The sequence below is a fragment of the Myodes glareolus genome, chromosome 8, assembly GCF_982192425.1.
Source record: "Myodes glareolus chromosome 8, mMyoGla1.1, whole genome shotgun sequence".
Taxonomy (NCBI): Eukaryota; Metazoa; Chordata; class Mammalia; order Rodentia; family Cricetidae; genus Myodes; species Myodes glareolus.
Genome location: NC_142033.1, coordinates 101,707,849 through 101,724,051, shown reverse-complemented (window position 1 = coordinate 101,724,051; position 16,203 = coordinate 101,707,849). Strand labels below are relative to the sequence as shown.

At 53.0% G+C, this 16,203-nt stretch overlaps 2 protein-coding genes across 6 annotated transcripts; one reads left to right on the top strand and one right to left on the bottom strand.

Annotated features, from left to right (window-relative positions):
• Nucleotides 1-38: 38 nt before the first annotated feature.
• Nucleotides 39-6,773, bottom strand: Stap2 (signal transducing adaptor family member 2). 2 transcript variants are annotated; one of them, XM_048427517.3, is made up of 13 exons: nucleotides 6,579-6,756; nucleotides 4,963-5,034; nucleotides 4,691-4,813; nucleotides 3,958-4,014; nucleotides 2,884-2,984; nucleotides 2,528-2,662; nucleotides 2,151-2,220; nucleotides 1,977-2,079; nucleotides 1,810-1,875; nucleotides 726-899; nucleotides 559-651; nucleotides 410-484; nucleotides 39-337 (listed from the first exon to the last, which is right to left on the bottom strand). In XM_048427517.3, the coding sequence occupies exons 1-13, from the start codon at nucleotides 6,678-6,680 to the stop codon at nucleotides 273-275; spliced, it is 1,236 nt and encodes a 411-aa protein (XP_048283474.1). In that variant the 5' UTR covers nucleotides 6,681-6,756; the 3' UTR covers nucleotides 39-272. The 2 variants fall into 2 exon arrangements, with proteins under 2 accessions (XP_048283474.1, XP_048283475.1); XM_048427518.3 differs by lacking the exon at nucleotides 559-651 and having other exon boundaries at nucleotides 410-517; nucleotides 6,579-6,773.
• Nucleotides 6,774-10,259: 3,486 nt separating this feature from the next.
• Nucleotides 10,260-16,109, top strand: Mpnd (MPN domain containing). Of its 4 annotated transcripts, none has more exons than XM_087909289.1 (13): nucleotides 10,266-10,530; nucleotides 10,604-10,726; nucleotides 11,507-11,743; nucleotides 12,087-12,210; nucleotides 12,553-12,634; nucleotides 12,785-12,881; nucleotides 13,173-13,245; nucleotides 13,319-13,395; nucleotides 14,310-14,478; nucleotides 14,561-14,631; nucleotides 14,908-15,000; nucleotides 15,319-15,411; nucleotides 15,896-16,109. In XM_087909289.1, exons 1-13 carry the CDS (start codon nucleotides 10,453-10,455, stop codon nucleotides 15,980-15,982), a joined length of 1,404 nt encoding a protein of 467 aa, XP_087765415.1. In that variant the 5' UTR covers nucleotides 10,266-10,452; the 3' UTR covers nucleotides 15,983-16,109. The 4 variants fall into 4 exon arrangements, with proteins under 4 accessions (XP_087765413.1, XP_087765415.1, XP_085548511.2 ...); XM_085692385.2 differs by having other exon boundaries at nucleotides 10,269-10,530; nucleotides 10,604-10,860; XM_087909287.1 differs by having other exon boundaries at nucleotides 10,260-10,860.
• The last annotated feature ends 94 nt before the right edge of the window (nucleotides 16,110-16,203 follow it).

The window sequence follows — 16,203 nt, the reverse complement described above, 5'->3', positions numbered from 1 at the left end:
TCTTAGAGGCCATGCTAGACACAAACCTTGCAGTCACATGAAGTTCTTGTTTTTTGCTTTATTAAACAAGGTCTCACTCTGTAGCCAAGGCTGCCATGGAAATCACTTTATGACTCAGGCTAGCCTCAGATCTCCCAGGGCTCTTCCGTGCTTCACTGTTTGGAGGACAGGATTCTTCACTGCGCTGGGCATGTCCAGTCCCCTCAGTGAGGACAGAGCTGGTGGAGGTCTGTTGTGTCCCGAGATAGCCCACTGGTCCCTGGGGGCCTGGGTCAGTGTTCCAGTGCTCTCCTCTTCTGCAGTTTCTCTTCCAGCTCAGCCGTGATGTCCCCCAGCCCTGGTGGGAAGGAACCCAGACTTCAGCTAGAGCACCCTGGACCATGCATCCAGGCCCCCACAGTCTCCTTACTTGTCAGAAGGAAGGGATCCTGGGGTGAGCTGCCACCTGGCTTCCTGGCCCAGACACTGGTAATGGCTTTGAGATCTGCAGAAAGATGCAGATGAGGTCTAAGGCCACCTGTCAGCAAGGAAAGGAGAAATCGGGGGTTGGAGCCCTACCTGGTTTGGGCACGATTGGTGGCTTTGGGGGTTTTGCTGGGAGCTTCGCTGGCTTCTTGGGCTTTGAGGGGACTGGATGACTAGAGGAAGACACTGCAAGAGAGAGATGTCACAGGGTGCCACCAACAACCGTTCCTCCCAGCTCCAGTGTCTGCTGCCTGGCTTACCATCTTGATTCACGTACTCAGCTGCTGGGGAGTCTTCAATGGGGGTCACATAGTTCTCATCCTGGTCCGATAGCTGAGGCATGGGAGGTAGTGGAGGTAGCCTGTCCTCCTGACTGGACACAGACACAGGCACAGGTGGGAGTGGCTTCGAGACATTAGCAAGGGGGGCAGGGCCTGATGGGAAACAGTCACTGTCAGGGCCTCTGTGGTACAAACTCCTAAGGTATACTGCAGAGATAAGTATCCCTGTGTGCTCATCTGTCAATCACAATGTGTCTGCAAATTGGGATGCATGTGGGATTGTGGCTTCAGACAGGTGCACAGATACATGCATGTGTGTATATGTGTATACAGAGGCATATATGAGCCTCTGACGTGCACACACTCAGCGGGGAGCAGTATGTGTGTATGTGTGGCTCAGGGCTGGGCTCGAGGACCATGCTACATTCCCCTCAGACCTCTGCGAGGCATGCTGCCTCTTCCTTTCACTTGGTAAAGGAGACCCAGCATCCACTCCCTGCCCAGATCCTTCCCACGTCTCTCCAAGGTGGCTGATCCTCTGCTTTACCCATCTCTATTAATAAAATCCTTTGGAGCTGGGCCATTAGTTCCAGCACTCAGGAGGCAGAGGCAGGTAAATGGATCTTTTTCAGTTCCTGGACAGCCTGGACTACATAGTCACATGATAGAATCTCAAAAAAAGAATGATGATGATGATGATGATACTAACGATAATAAAATCCTTTGGACCCTAGTGTAATGGTGGGTGCTAGTCACTTGAGCCCTTGGCTATGTGAAAGCCTATGAAAAAAGCAAAGCATGTGGGTGGCACACTTTGATCCTTGCACTTGGGAGGCAGAGGCAGATGGCTTTCTTGAGTTCAAGGTTAGCCCCATCTATAGAGTGAGACCCTATCTCAACAAACAGCTACAGCACTGAGGAAGAAGAAGCAGGTGAATTCAAAACCAGGTTCTACAGAATGAGTTCCAGGAAACCCAAGGCTATACAAAGAAACCAAGTCTCAAAAAACAAAACAAAGAAACAGAACCTTTGGGTTGCAGAGATCACGGGGAAGGGGAGTTACCTGAACCCCGGGAGGAGGACACAGCCCATACACTCTCGCCGTTCTCCCGATCTGAGTCCACGAAGCCTGGAACAGAGAGAGCGGGCAGTCTGGAGGCAGCGTGGAGGCCCGGAGCTAGCGCTCCACAGCGTGTCCCCGTCCAAGCCTGGCTGCCCCACATCGCACACCTAGAACCTTCTCATAGTCCTCCTCCATCAGGAAGGGTACCAATGCCCTCTTCGTGTATGTCACGAAATAGTTGACCACAGCATCCAGTGAGGGGCAGGAAAACTGGGGCGAGAGACGGCGGTCAGGCAGGGAAGGGGGAAGGATCCCAGAACCCAGGACACCCCAAAGCTCACCGGGTCTTCCACGTCGATCACATATTTGGGACCCTCCCGCTTCACCTTGTAGTGCTTGATCACTGGCGACCTGCAAGAGTCGCAACTGGCTAGCTGGGATGCCACACTTCCCACCCCAGGAGACCATGCGCCTATGAGACCCACGCCAAGACCGCGCCTTTAGTCGTTGTTCCGACCGTAAGCCTGCCCAGTTATGACCACACCCCAGAAGACCCCGTCCCTAGGCATGACCCCGCCCCCGGAAGTTCACCCCTGGTCATAGCCTCACACCCTTCCCCAGAGAGTGTCCCAGCATCCTCTGGCTACCAAGCCTTCTGCTCTGGCTCCTGCACCCAAATGACTCTGCCCACCCTGGGCTCAGAGCCCCACATGCGCACCCGTTGAGTATCTGCCGGGTAGTGACAGACACACCGTCTTTGCCGTCCCCTCCAGGCCGCAGCAGCAGGTTTCCGCACTCGGGGTAGCGCTCGAGAAGCAGCTGCGCCTCCAGCCGGCTCACCTGCAGGAAACACCTGAGCGAGCGCACACGAAAGAGATGCTAAGAGTCCTGCAGGCAAGCTTGGACCTTGCCTCAGGGGACCTGCGGCTCCACCCAGGCCCCACCCCGAGATACAGACCCCGCCCTCCCAGAGACCCAGCCTCAACTAGACCCAGGCGCCACCCCTTCCAAAGTGAGGCACTGCCTCGCCCCTCCTAGACCACAGCCCCGCCCCCAGAGACACAGGCCCCTCACCAGGGCACCTCAGCTGCTCGCCTCGCCTTCTCTTTGTCCAGAACCTCGGCCATCATGTACAGGTGTCCGGGCAGCAGGGTCAGGTTAGAAGGGACACGGAGCTGAAGGCCGAGAACACATAGGTGGGTACCGAAAAGAAAAGGTAAAGTCAGGCCAGCTTGTGGGGCCAGGAAGGAGTCCCTCTGGGCCCATCGCTAACGCGCATACAAATGCAGGACACCCACACACACACCAAACAGACGCTAAGGCGGACTCGGAAGGTGCTAAAACCTCGCTCCAAGTGCTGGGCAATTCTTAGGCCTAACCAGGAGCCAAAGAGAAAAATGTGATTTTAAACTCTGCGGTAACGTACATCTGTCGGTCTCCCGCCCCAGAACTTGGGAGAGAGGAGAAGGTGGGAAGACAGGAGTTCGAGGTCATCCTCGGCTACAGAGAGAGTTGCAAGCCAACCTGGGCTACACGAGACCCTGTTTCAAAAATAGAACTGGAGCTCTGTCCCAAGACCCACTACTTGGTCAGCTCGCAAACTCCTGTAACTCCTGTTCTTGGGATTCGAGACCCTCTTCTGGCCTCCGAGGGCACTGCACATACACGCACACTCACAGACAAATAAAGTATCTAAAAATAAAATAATTTTAAAAATAAAACTAGGGGCTGGAGAGATGGCTCAGAGGTTAAGAGCACTGACTGCTCTTCCAGAGGTCCTGAGTTCAAATCCCACCAACCACATGGTGGCTCACAACCATCTGTAATGAGATCTGGTGCCCTCTTCTGGCCTGCAGGCATACATGGAGGCTGAACACAGTGTACATAATAAATAAATAAATCTTTTAAAAAAACAAATAAATAAATAAAATAAAACTAGCTGGACTGTGGTGCTGCACGCCTCTGATCCCAGCACTTGGGAGGCAGATGCAGGCGGATCTCTGAGTTGCAGTCCAGCCTGGTCTACAGAGTGAGTTCCAGGACAGTCAGGGCTATACAGAGAAACCCTGTCTGAGAAGACAACAACAACAACAACAAACAACAACAACAACAACAACAAAAGTTACCAGAGAAGTAGAGTCACTTTACCTCCACCACAGTCAAGATAAATCCTTTCCACATCTCACGAGACTCCAGGCTCTCCACCTAGAGAGGGGGAAAGAGTTACATTAAATAAGATGGATATGTTCCTTGGGAAAGTGGGTTAAGGGCTCCTTCTGCCCCAGCTGTGTCCCCTATCTGGGGGGTCTTTGCACAGCTGTGTCCTATGCTGACCAGCTTCTTTCAAAGGCATCTCAAGCCAGGGAAAGTCCAGAGACTTGTAGAATGTGAGGAACTCAGAGTAAGACTTCATGAGACTCCTTTGGTTTTTTGTTTGTTTCTTGTTTTTCTTTTCTTTTTTAAAGATTTATATATTTATTATGTATATAGTGTTCTGTCTCTATGTATGCCTGCAGGCCAGAAGAGAGCACCAGATCTCATTATAGATGGTTGTGAGCCACCATGTGGTTGCTGGGAATTGAACTCAGGACTTCTGGAAGAGCAACCAGTCCTCTTAACCGCTGAGCCATCACTCCAGCACCCTTTTATGTTTTTGTTTGTTTGTTTGTTTGTTTTTTAAGACAGGGTTTTTCTGTAGTTTTGGAGCCTGTGCTGGAACTTGCTCTGTAGACCAGGCTGGCCTCGAACTCATAGAGATTTGCCCGTCTCTGCCTCCCAAATGCTGGGATTAAAGGTGTGTGCCACCACTGCCCAGCTGACTCCGTATTTTTATTCTGAATGCTGGACTCAATTGAGGGGTCTCTCCTTTCTCCTGACATACCTTGAATTTGACCTCCTGGTCCCGGAGTACCAGGCTGAAGTGAGAGTTGGTATCCCTTGAGCTTCCCCATGGAGACTCATCTTTGATCTTTGAAAACAGCCTCAGGTCCAGCTTCTCCAGGGCCTGGCCCAGAGGAACACGAGTGTGTGAGCACCAGGTCTATGGCTCTCTCAGTCCCCAGGATGATGCCCCCCCATGGTGTAATCTCAGATGTCCACCCACCTAGGTATTCATTCATTCATCAGGCCCTGAGCCCACACCCCCGCTCTCACCTGAAAGTCCCGATTACTGTTGTAGAAGCAGATGGCTAAACCCTGGAGGCCTGCCCAGAACTTCCTGTAATCCTGGGGACAGAGAAGAAAGGAGAAAGGACCCAGGGGGTAAAGTTGCATGTGCCTGGTATATTCCCTCCTGCTGCAGGTTTGAAGTGGCTGTTCTTGTGCCTGTGGATTCTTCTCACTACAAAGCTACCCATTTTCAGTAAAGGTTATATTTCATTCATTTATTTAGTTATTTAATTAATTAACTTAGTTAGTTAGCTAGTTTTGTCTAGCCCAGGATGGCCTTGAACTCTTCGTCCTCCTGTCTCCACCTTCTGAGCTGGGGTCAGGGGCATGCACCATCATAGCCAGTTTCTGTCATACTAGGAGGGATGGAACCTAGGACCCCATCACCCTGGGTGAGCAGGGAATGCACTGAGCCTCAGCCCGTAAAAGTACATGTTCACAGAGGTCTTCCCTGCCCATTGTCCAGCCTAGGCATCTCTTGTCATCCAAGACTATGGTCTGCAGTACAGCTAGTGGCATTTGTCTAGCACGGGAGTGAGTCTGGGCTCCATCAACAGCATTTAACAAAGACGAAAACAAGGGGACTCCTATGGGATAGAGAGACATGGCACCCCACAATGTGAAGAGATGTGTGCTGGGGTAGTTAGCTGACTTAACTGGATTAATGGTTTTCCATGTATATACACATCTATCTACTCCCATATCCACCTACCAACTCACCTATCCATGCACCCATCCATCTATCCACCCAGCCACCCAGCCAGCCAGCCAGCCACCCAGCCATCGATCCACCCACCCACCCATCCATCGATCCACCCACCCACCCATCCACCCATCCATCCGTCCATCATTTGAGTGCATGATGTAAAGGACTTGCTGGTTGCGGTTTATCTGGATACATATGGGATGTGGACAAGAGGAACCAAGAGACGTAGTCTGAGCAGTAATTAGGGAAAACAGACGGGTGCATCCAGCAGAAATACATATGGGCTGGGCATGGTGGCAGAGCACACCGTCATCCCAACACTTGAAAAGCTGAGGCAGAAGGATTTCTTCAAGTTTCAAGCCTTTGGGGGTCATAATCCTGAAAACCTGCCTTAAAACAACCCTCCCGGTTGCTTTGAATTGACAGTTGACCAGTTGTCACCAGTTCACATGCCACCTGCCATGGTGACCTTAGCCCAGAACCTCAAGTTCATGGGGTTACTTCTGAGCGGGGAGGGGTTGGCCCAGGAATCAAAGGAGACCTTATTTCCTGGAGGAAGTCTCTAGCCTTGTTTCTATGCAGAGAATGGAAAGAGAGACAGGTAGAGAGATTGAACAGCAGCTGGACAGATCAAGAGACCAACAGCTAGGCAGTAGGGCAGCCAGGCAGGAAGGTAGACAGACAGATGGACAGGCATGCAGGCAGAGAGACATGTAATCAAAGGGCAGAATGTGGAAAGAGACTCAGAGATGGACAGCTAGCCGGAGCTTTCCACAGCCAGCAGCTTGTACCTTGCTCCACCAGGCTCCTCCACCATCAACCACCCCCTGCCAGGCCCTCAGTCAGGCTGTGTGGATTCCAGGGCCGCTCAGCACTGACTTCCCACCCTCCATACCTGGTCGCAGGCTCCCTTTTTCTCTAGGAAGCTCTCATAGTAGTGTGAAGGTGGCACGCCTTTGGGCTTGGGGCCCTTGGGTGGGCTCAGGGCTGAGGCCATGTCCAGCCCAGGTCCCCTTCCTTCCAGTAGGAATCCCAGCCTGGCCAGGAAGCGAATAAACAGGTTCCTGGGGAGTTTCCTCAACTCAGTCAGCCGTCACCTCCCTCCCTGGCAGGGCTGGGCGGGCGGGGGCTGGATCCTGGGGAAATCCCGGCAGCTCTGGGCTCCTGTCCCTAGTGAAGGGACTGTGTTGAGGAAGGTGGCTGGGAGGTGATCACAGGGAAAACAGAAGCATACTGCAGGCACATAACAGCATGCTCGGGAATGTCGCTGAGTGTAACACCCATGTTCCTGGATCATCAGACAAGCTTTGCCAGTATCCGTAAGACAAGTCCTTAGCCAGGGGGTCTGACGGGGAGGGGACTTTCTCAACTTAGATCATCGGTTTAACTTTTTATTACATTCACTGTGTGTATGTGTGTGGAGGTCAGAGCACAGCTCGAAGGAGTGTCCATTACGTGGGTCCTGGGGACTAAATGTGGGTCATCAGGCTTGGTGGCAAGCTCCCTTCCCCACTGAGACACATCAACAACTGCAATCATTCCCAGCCCGTGTGTCCTGATTACTCTTCATCAGACTTACAGCTAAGCATGTTAGTTATTGGTTTTAGTTTTCTCTCATTTGATTTGTTGAGCCGCGGTCACATAGTCCAGGCTGGCCCAGCTACTGACCTGAGGATGACCTTGAACTCCTGAGCCTTCTTACTCCACTAGCCTGCACCACCATGTTCTGAGTTTTTCTGGTTTGGTTGTTTGTTGTCTAGATACACAGCCCAAGCTGACTTTTTTTTTTTTTTTTTTTTTTTTTGGTTTTTCTTTTTTTTTTTTTCTTTTTTTTTTTTTTTTTTTTTTTTTTTTTTTTTTAAATATTTATTTATTTTATCATGTATACAATATTCTGTCTGCATGTATGCCTGTAGTCCAGAAGAGGGCACCAGACCTCATTACAGATGGTTGTGAGCCACCATGTGGTTGCTGGGAATTGAACTCAGGACCTTTGGAAGAGCAGGCAATGCTCTTAACCGCTGAGCCATCTCTCCAGCCCCCTTTTTTTTGGTTTTTCAAGACAGGGTTTCTCTGTAGCTTTGGAGCCTGTCCTGGAACTCACTCTGTAGACCAAGCTGGCCTCAAACTCACAGAGATCCGCCTGCCTCTGCCTCCCAAGTGATGGGATTAAAGGTGTGTGCCACCACTGCCCAGCCTCAAGATGACTTTTAAAAAAAAAGATTTATTTACTTATGTGTTTTATGTTTGAAGTCTCTGTCTTCATGTACAACAGAAGATGGAATCTGATCCCATCCCATACGGTTGTGAGCTACCATGTGGTTACTGGGAATTGAACTCAGAACCTATGGAAGGGCTCTTAACCGCTGAGCCATTTCTCCAGCCCCCTTAGCTGACTTTTAGCTCCAGCACTTTCTGCCCCAGCCTCTCAAGCGCTATGATGATGGATGTGGGCCACCAGGCTTGACTCTCACTGCTGATCTGAAGGATTATAACAAGCCAATCATTTCTCTCCTGCAACTCTCTCACTGTTTTCTTCCTTTTGCTGCAGATGCAAACCAGGGCCTTTGTGCCTGCCAGGTGAACACTGTACCATGGAGTTGCACCCAGGCCTTCTCTGTGAGATTCTAGGCGAGGCTCCTCCCTGACCACGCCCTCAGCTCCTCACTGGGAGATTCTAGGCAGGGGCTCTGCTACTAGTAGAGAGAGGCCTTGTGTCAGTTAGTGAACCTGACTCCTTTGAATACAAGGCTCTAAGATCAATTACAATGCATTCAACCAGTATATAATTATAAATTCAGCCAGGTATGGTGGTACACTCCCGTCTTCCTGAAAGTTGGGAGATAAAGGCCAGAGCATCACCAGTTTAAGGGCAGTCTTAGTTACATAGTAACTTGAGTCCAGTTCTGTAAGTAGCTTATGCTGTTTTCAAAAAAGAAAACCAGACAGTTTATGCATTCATTTCCCGCAGTCCTTCGCCACAGCGCCTGGACTTTACACAGGTAATAAAGGGTAGTGATGGGGACCATAGATAGTTGCTATGGGCAGCGTGGCATTCCTTTATCTATCTGTCACTGTTATCTTTAGAGGACTTTTTGTACATTGTCAAGACACAGTGGTTGCTTCAAATTGTCTAAGACCACAGGGGAGCTGGGTGTGATGATGCAAACCTGTGATTTCAGCACAAGGGAGCCTGAGGCAGGAGAATTATTGCAAGTGTGAGGCTCACCTGGGCTACATACTGAGTTCCAGGCCAGGTATGAGATCCTATCTCAGAACTTGAAAAAATAGAGGAAGGAAAAGAAAAATGACTAGGGAGCCATGGATTGTTGTGGTGAGGTGTGAGATGTAGTTACGGTATAGAAAGATCCCTCCGGGAGGGATGGCTCAGTGTTTTAAGAGCATTGCCTGCTCTTCCAAAGGTCCTGAGTTCAATTCCTGACAACTACATGGTGGCTCACAACCATCTGTAATGAGGTCTGGTGCCCTCTTCTGGCCTGCAGACATACACACAGAATATTGTATACATAACAAATAAATAAATATTTAAAAGAAAGAAAGGAAGAAAGAAAGAAAGAAAGAAAGAAAGAAAGAAAGAAAGAAAGAAAGAAAAGAAAAGAAAGATTCCTCTAGGACCAGACTGGGTAGAAGATAAACGGGATGAGGGTAGAGTGCATAGTGTCCCATGAAAATGGCCAGTGTCCAGAACATGGACCCTCCGTCACTCAAGGCTTTGCCTGCCAGGAGGTGGTTAGACTTGCCTATTGAGCACAGTGGGAGGAGGTGAACCAAGGCTAGCCTGGTCTCTGCCGAGCTGAGATGGGGCTAAGGAGAAAGAAGGATTCTCTTTCCTTAGACCCTTACAGAGCGTCCTGCGCTATCTTTCCCCAGTGGGACGACAATCCCACCTGCCACTCTGCTTGGTCCCCTTCCCAGATTTTCAGACCTCCCGGGATTGGGGGCAAAGGTTTCTGACGGGAGGGGCACAAAGGCCTTGGGCCTGGCGCGCGGTCAGCAAAACCCGCCCCTTCCCGCCCCTGACTCCACCTAGGCGCCGATTGGCTGGATGGAAACCATCCCTTGTAGTTAATTGGATGCTGGGGGCACCTGGTGATTGGATGACGTGACGGCTGTAAATTGTTGAGTTAACACTGTAGATGCTGAAACTGATCCTGACCCAGGACTTTCGATCCACCCGCAGGGAGCCTTCCCATCGCGGCCCTACATTTCTTACAAAGCTGGTTCTCCCCAGCTCCCAATCACCAAGGGCGCCGAACCTATCTAGTGCTCTGGCCGCGGGACTCAATTTCCCACATCGCTGGGTAGGGGCGAGTGCGCCCTAGCCCCGAGATACAGCCCAGCAGCGGCGGCGGCCTCAGGTGGGGCGTGTAATCCCCTGAATGTAGGGGTCCTGGGTATCAATTTTTTCCTCCAGGTCAACAGCACCATCGGGTCTCAGTTTCCCTAAAGTAACTCCCCGCCATTTCCTTTCCCGCGCGAGGGCGGGCTGGAAATCTGAGATTCCCATCTCTTTCTAGTAGGCTGATTCGCTACTGTGCCCAGGGCTCAAGGCTGCAACCTGGTAGTTGGTGGCCTCTCTAGTCCCTGAAGGGAGTGTCCTGGGCCTGAGTCCTCGTCCAGACCTCCTGCCTCAGCTTCCCCAACTGCCCCGGAGCCCTCCAGCTTCAATCGGAGCACAACCCAGGAGCTTGGTGTCTCCTCCACCCCTCAGTGGGGCCAAACCTCTCCGCCCATCCCCCCGGTGACCAATGGGCTGCGGCGTCTCCGCGCGGGGCGGAGCCCGGTTACCCGGAGGAGGTTGTGCCGAGACAGGGCAGCCATGGCAGGTAGGACGCTCTGTGCGGGCGGGGACAAGGCAGAGGGCTGCGATCTCTGCAGCCCGTCGCTGTCTCGTTGCAGCTCCCGAGCCTCCGTCCCCCGCGGCCGTGGCCGATGAAGCGCCGGAAGAGGATGAGGACGACGCGGAGGCCGAGGACCCCGAGCGTGGGGCGGGCAGCGGAGCGCGCAGCGGCAGCCTCAGTGGTATTGGAGGCAGCACGGTTGGGCCTGGGCTGATCCTGGGGGGCGCGCTCACGAGGCGCGCGGTCACGCTGCGGGTGCTGCTCAAAGACGAGCTGCTGGAGCCCGGCGAAGGGGTGCTATCTATCTACTACCTGGTGAGCGACCCCCAGAGACTGTTCATGTCTTCCGCTGCTCATGCGTAACGGGAAACTGAAGCCCAGAGTCTGATTCTCACAATGCCGTAACCGTAACCACAGCCATCTGGGTGTATGGAAAACCAATTGTGTGATAGCAGCTTCCCCATCAGTAAAATGAGGTCTTCCTTCCCAGATCCTCTATGAATATGTGTACTGAGTATTGTTTAAAACGATCACGCAAAAAACTTTCTTTGTGGTGCCAAAAATGGAACCTGAGCCACGCCCCCCCCTCAGAGATTCTAGGTGGGGCTCCACCCCTGACTACGCCCCTACTCCATCACTGGGGGATTCTAGGCAGGAGTTCTACTTCTGAGTAGAAGTGCCTTATAAAGTGTTCCTGGAAAGCTTTGTACTTGTGGTCTTTCTGTCTCAGCCTCCCCAGTATCTGGGCTGATAGTCCTGCCTTGCTATGTCGGGTCTGGCTGCTGTTGCTTAACTTCAAAGCTGGGTATTGAGTGCCGGGGTGCTGTACTGGTGTGACAGATGGTGTTCCTAGAAAAATGCCTCTTGTGAGCCCTAGAAGAACATGGACGCCAAGCCTCAGGGAGCATAGAGTCAGGAATCTCTGGGAGTGGGCGTGTCCCAGCCCTCTCTCTCCCTGCAGGGCAGGAAGTTCATTGGGGACCTGCAGCCGGATGGCAGGATCCTGTGGCAGGAAACTGGACAGGTCTTTAACTCACCCAGCGCCTGGGCGACACACTGTAAGAAGCTCGTCAACCCGGCCAAGAAGTCCGGCTGTGGCTGGGCGTCGGTCAAGTATAAGGGCCAGAAACTCGACAAGTACAAGGCTGCCTGGCTCCGCCGACACCAGCTGCATATGCCAGTAGCTGCTGCAGATGAGGTGACTACCCGTGGTGCGCTGTTGGAGGAGGTGTGCAAAGGCTCTGGGGTAGGACACGGCCTTGCGTGTTGTAGAAACAAATCTCAAGGAAGGAGGGAGGCAGGGAAGGACAGACAGGGCCAGCAGGGCCTCCTCGGCTGGAGGAAGGACTTCAGCTTTGATCCTAAACGGGGTGGGAGCCATGAAATGCTATGGGCAGAGGGAGCTGCACCTTGGGCTCATCTGCTCACCATCACCCCCTGGTGGTCACTCAAGGCAATGACATCTCGAGCTCAGACCTGGACTCTAGAGAGTACTTGGGGGTGTGAGTGATCTTACTGCCGTTATACCCCCACTCCACCAGAGTCCCACCAGCGAAGGGGAGGAGGAGGAGCTGTTACTGGAGGAGGATGAAGAAGATGTGCTGGCGGGGGTCTCAGCAGAGGACAAAGGCCGCAGACCGCCTGGGAAGGTCTCCTCTGAGCCAGGTGAGAGGCCGGAGAGGAGGGGACTGTGATGTCAGAAGCTGGCTTTGATGTTTCTTAGGCCTGATTTCACTCTCTGCCTGGCTGGCCTGGAACTCACAGAGATGTCTGCTTCCTGAGAGCTGGGGTCAAGGGTATGTGTTAGAGGACACCTTTCAGGACTTGGGTCCCTTCTATTACCATGTGGGTTCTGGTGATCAAACTTAGGTCATCAGGCCTGGTTGTAAGACCTACTGAGCCATCTTGCTGGCCCCACTTCCTCTTATTTCTTGGACATCCTTGCTTCTTTGCAAAGAGAATGGAAGGGAGGGTTCACACTGACTTCTCTCTCATCCCTCTCCCCAGAGGCCACACCCTTGGGCAAGCGTGTGGACAAGGTCCAGGTGCCAGTGCGTTACTGCATGTTGGGCAGTCGTGACTCTGCCAGGTCAGTTGCCCCCTCTGCCCTGGTCCTGGCTTCCCTGGTGTCACGAGGCTAAGATCTGGCAGGGCCTCAGCTGCTGGAAGGCCTCAGGAGACAGTAGGGTTGGGAAGAGCCTGACTCCCTGAAGCCCTGGCACCCTTCCCGCCACTCCAGGAACCCCCACACTCTGGTAGAAGTAACATCCTTTGCTGCCATCAACAAGTTCCAGCCATTCAACGTGGCCGTTTCCAGTAACGTGCTGTTCCTCATGGTAAGTGACTAAAGCCACTGTGCCTGGTCACCCTCCACGTCAAGGAACTCGCTGGCCTGGGTGGGGGCACGGAGGAGTCAGGGATATGATATACAATGGGTACTCACTAAGTGCTTGCTATTAGAAAGTAATAGGAGCTCATTTTCCCTTTGGTGCTTTCACACGCCAGGCGCTCATCAGTGAGTGCCATCCCTAGGTTAGTGGCAGGTGCTTGATAAACGCACACAGGAGGCTGAGCTGGCTCCTACATTGACACAGGAAGTGCAGTCTGTTCCCCCCCTTCGTTCCCAGGACTTCCACTGTCACCTGACTCGGAGTGAGGTCGTGGGCTACCTTGGTGGTCGCTGGGATATCAACAATCAGAGTGCGTACTGGGACCGGGTGGACGAGGGCTCGTCTGGACAGGACTGACAGCTTCTTGTTGGGTACCCCCACAGTGCTGACCGTGCTGAGAGCCTTCCCCTGCAGGAGTCGGCTGGGGGACGCTGATACGGCGGCCACTGTTGAGGAGGAGGTGAGGGCTTGTTGGGTGGGGCTAGTTGTCCTGGTGGCCAGGACAGTGGCCATGTCTGGGGTGGAAATGCTGGCTTGGCACTTTACATGGCAAGGAAGGGCTTTTGCTGTATAGCCCAGGCTGGTCTAGAATGAGGCATCCTCCTGCTGTACCTTGTGAGTACTGGGAAGATAGGCCTGTTGCTATGTGTAAATGGAATTTTTTTTGTTTTTGTTTTTGAGACAGGGTTTCTCTATGTAGCCCTGGCTGTCCTGCAACTTGCTCTGTAGAATAGGCTGAGACAGGGTTTCTCTATGTAGCCCTGGCTGTCCTGCAACTTGCTCTGTAGAATAGGCTGGCCTCGAACTCAGAGATTACCTTGCTTCTGCCTCCCGAGTGCTGGGATTAAAGGCGTGCACCACCACCACCACCACCACCCAGCCAGCTAGATGTACTTATTTAAATTAGAAAAAAAAAAAAGCCAGGCAGCGGTGGTGCACACCTTTAATCCCAGCAGTCGGGAAGCAGAGGCAGGCAGGTCTCTGTGAGTTTGAGGCCAACCTGGTCTACAAGAGCTAGTTCCAGGACAGGCTTCAAAGCTACAGAGAAACCCTGTCTCAAAAAACAAAAAGAAAAAAGGAAAAAGAAAAAAAAGGTGTGTGTATGTAGTGAGGCCAGAAGAGGGCATCTGATTCTTTGAACCAGAGTTACAGGCAGTTGTGAGCAGCCTGTGCTGGGAACTGAACTGTGGTTCTCTGCAAAAGCAGCCAGCACTCTTACGCACTGAACTGTCTCCTGCCCCAGATGTATTCGTTAATCATACTTCCTGCCATAGTTGAGGGGAGGGGGAAGCCCCTTAACTGCCTTTGTGTGAGACTCTGGGCAGCTCAAGGCTCTGGTGGTCCCCACCCCAACCCTAGCTTCTCTGCCTCCAGATCCACCAGGTGCTATTCCTTCGAGGCCTATCCCTGGTGGGCTGGTACCACAGTCACCCACACAGCCCCGCAGTGCCCTCCCTGCAGGACATCGACGCACAGATGGAGTACCAGCTGAGACTGCAAGGCTCCAGCAATGGTTTCCAGCCCTGCCTGGCCCTGCTGTGCTGTGAGGCCCCCAGCTGGGCACAGGGTTGGGGGACACCCTGCCAGGACCACTGAGTCCCCAGTCTCTATCTTTGTCCCCACAGCCCCCTACTATTCTGGCAACCCAGGCCCTGAGTCCAAGATCTGTCCTTTCTGGGTGATGCCTCCCCCTGAGGTGGGTAAGCCAGAAGATGACAAATTGAGGGGCGTGGATGTGAGTGGGCACAGTAGGGTCGTAGCTGGGCAGATGTTTGGAGGCTGGAGAATGTGATGTGTCTTAGGCAGGGGAATCTAGTTCGGGGATGTATTGAGCAGCTGTGCCTCAGTAGCATTTCAGTGGTTAGTCTTAAGCCCTTCTGGGTAATGCCCTGGCTTCCCACATCCCTTAACTTCAGACCCTAGATGCCCCTGGCACAGGCAAGGCCTCCCTGACTGATCCCATTTCTCCTAGCAGCAAAGGCCTAGTGATTATGGCATCCCTATGGACGTAGAGATGGCGTATGTCCAGGACACCTTCCTGACCAGTGATGTCCTTCAAGAGATGGTGAGCCATTTGTCGTGGCTGTGGTCCACTTGTTTTATTTGAGATATGGCCTTCCTATGTAGCCCAAGCTTACAATTATTCTTCCAGCTTCCTCAGTGCTAAGATGTAGGTGCCTGCAACACACCTGCATGTGTGGCTGTCTTTTAATGACTTTGTCATCCCTGAGGGATCATGGGTGTGACTTCTTGGGAGGAGGCTAGACCAGAGCCAGGGCAGGTCTGCACTGTGGTGACGTGGACCTAGCCCCTCCTGGCAACTGAGGGAGAGCTGCAGAGCCAAGAATGGACAGGAGCCAGATGTGCTGCCCTTGCCCTGTAGGTGCTGCTGGCAGAGTTCTACAAGGGCGCCCCTGACCTCGTGAGGTTCCAGGAGGCCTGGAGCCCAGAGCATACCTACCTGGACAAGCTCAAGGTGAGACTGCAACCCTGCAGCCTGGGTCCTGTGGGGAATACAAACCACTTCCCAGAGTCTTGGGGAAGGGAGGTCACAGGACCTGGGTGGCCAGGTGAACCCTTTTGCCAACTACTGACTCCTGCATGTGGCCTGAGGTCCCCTCCTTTTGTGTGGAGTTCACCCAGGAGGGTGCTCTGCACTGTACGTCGTCGCTTAGACTGTGAGGTTCAGTGGGGTACACACTGTCAACCAGCACCCAAAGGCGTGCACATGTGTGTGTGGAGTGTGTGTGTCTTGTTCTAGGTTGGCCTGGGCTACACAGTCAAGACCCTGCTCTCAAATCCTAACCAAAGAAATTTCTTACAGAACCAAAGTCTTGGTAGCCCAGGCCTACCGAGTACTGAACCCATTCACCCTGGCAGGGCCTTACTTGGCTTGTAGCCCTAGGGGGGTAGGGGATACCTGTCAAGGGCAGAGCCTGACCCCAGTCCTGCTATTACAGATATCCTTGGCCAGCAGGACCCCAAAGGATCAGGGCATGTGCCATGTGCTGGAGCAGGTCTGCAGCATGCTCAAGCAGGGGAGCTGAGGCCATGCAGGCCCTGCTGTCCTGGAACAGACTGGGCAATAAAGTACCCACGCACGGACCTGTGGCTGGGGTAGGACAGCAGGCTCTGGGAACCCTTGGGCTGGATAATAAAGTCTAAGTACCCACAGCATGAGCCTGTGGCTGGGGGGGGGGGCAGTTAGGCTCTGTGGGGTCCTTGGGCTGGGGTGGGGTGGTGGGGCTGTGTAGGCCCTTGCAAGGAG

Bases quoted from the DNA above. Each gene is read 5' to 3' on its own strand.
- Stap2 (XM_048427517.3), bottom strand. From the start codon at position 6,680: ATGGCCTCAGCCCTGAGCCCACCCAAGGGCCCCAAGCCCAAAGGCGTG. The intron at 5,035-6,578 runs GTATGGAGGGTG...CTCTGTCCCCAG, and splicing joins AAAAGGGAGCCTGCGACCAG to GATTACAGGAAGTTCTGGGC. The intron at 485-558 runs GTAGGGCTCCAA...ATCTTTCTGCAG, and splicing joins ACCAATCGTGCCCAAACCAG to ATCTCAAAGCCATTACCAGT.
- Mpnd (XM_087909287.1), top strand. From the start codon at position 10,453: ATGGGCTGCGGCGTCTCCGCGCGGGGCGGAGCCCGGTTACCCGGAGGA. The intron at 10,861-11,506 runs GTGAGCGACCCC...CTCTCCCTGCAG, and splicing joins TGCTATCTATCTACTACCTG to GGCAGGAAGTTCATTGGGGA. The intron at 14,479-14,560 runs GTGAGGCCCCCA...TTGTCCCCACAG, and splicing joins CTGCCTGGCCCTGCTGTGCT to CCCCCTACTATTCTGGCAAC.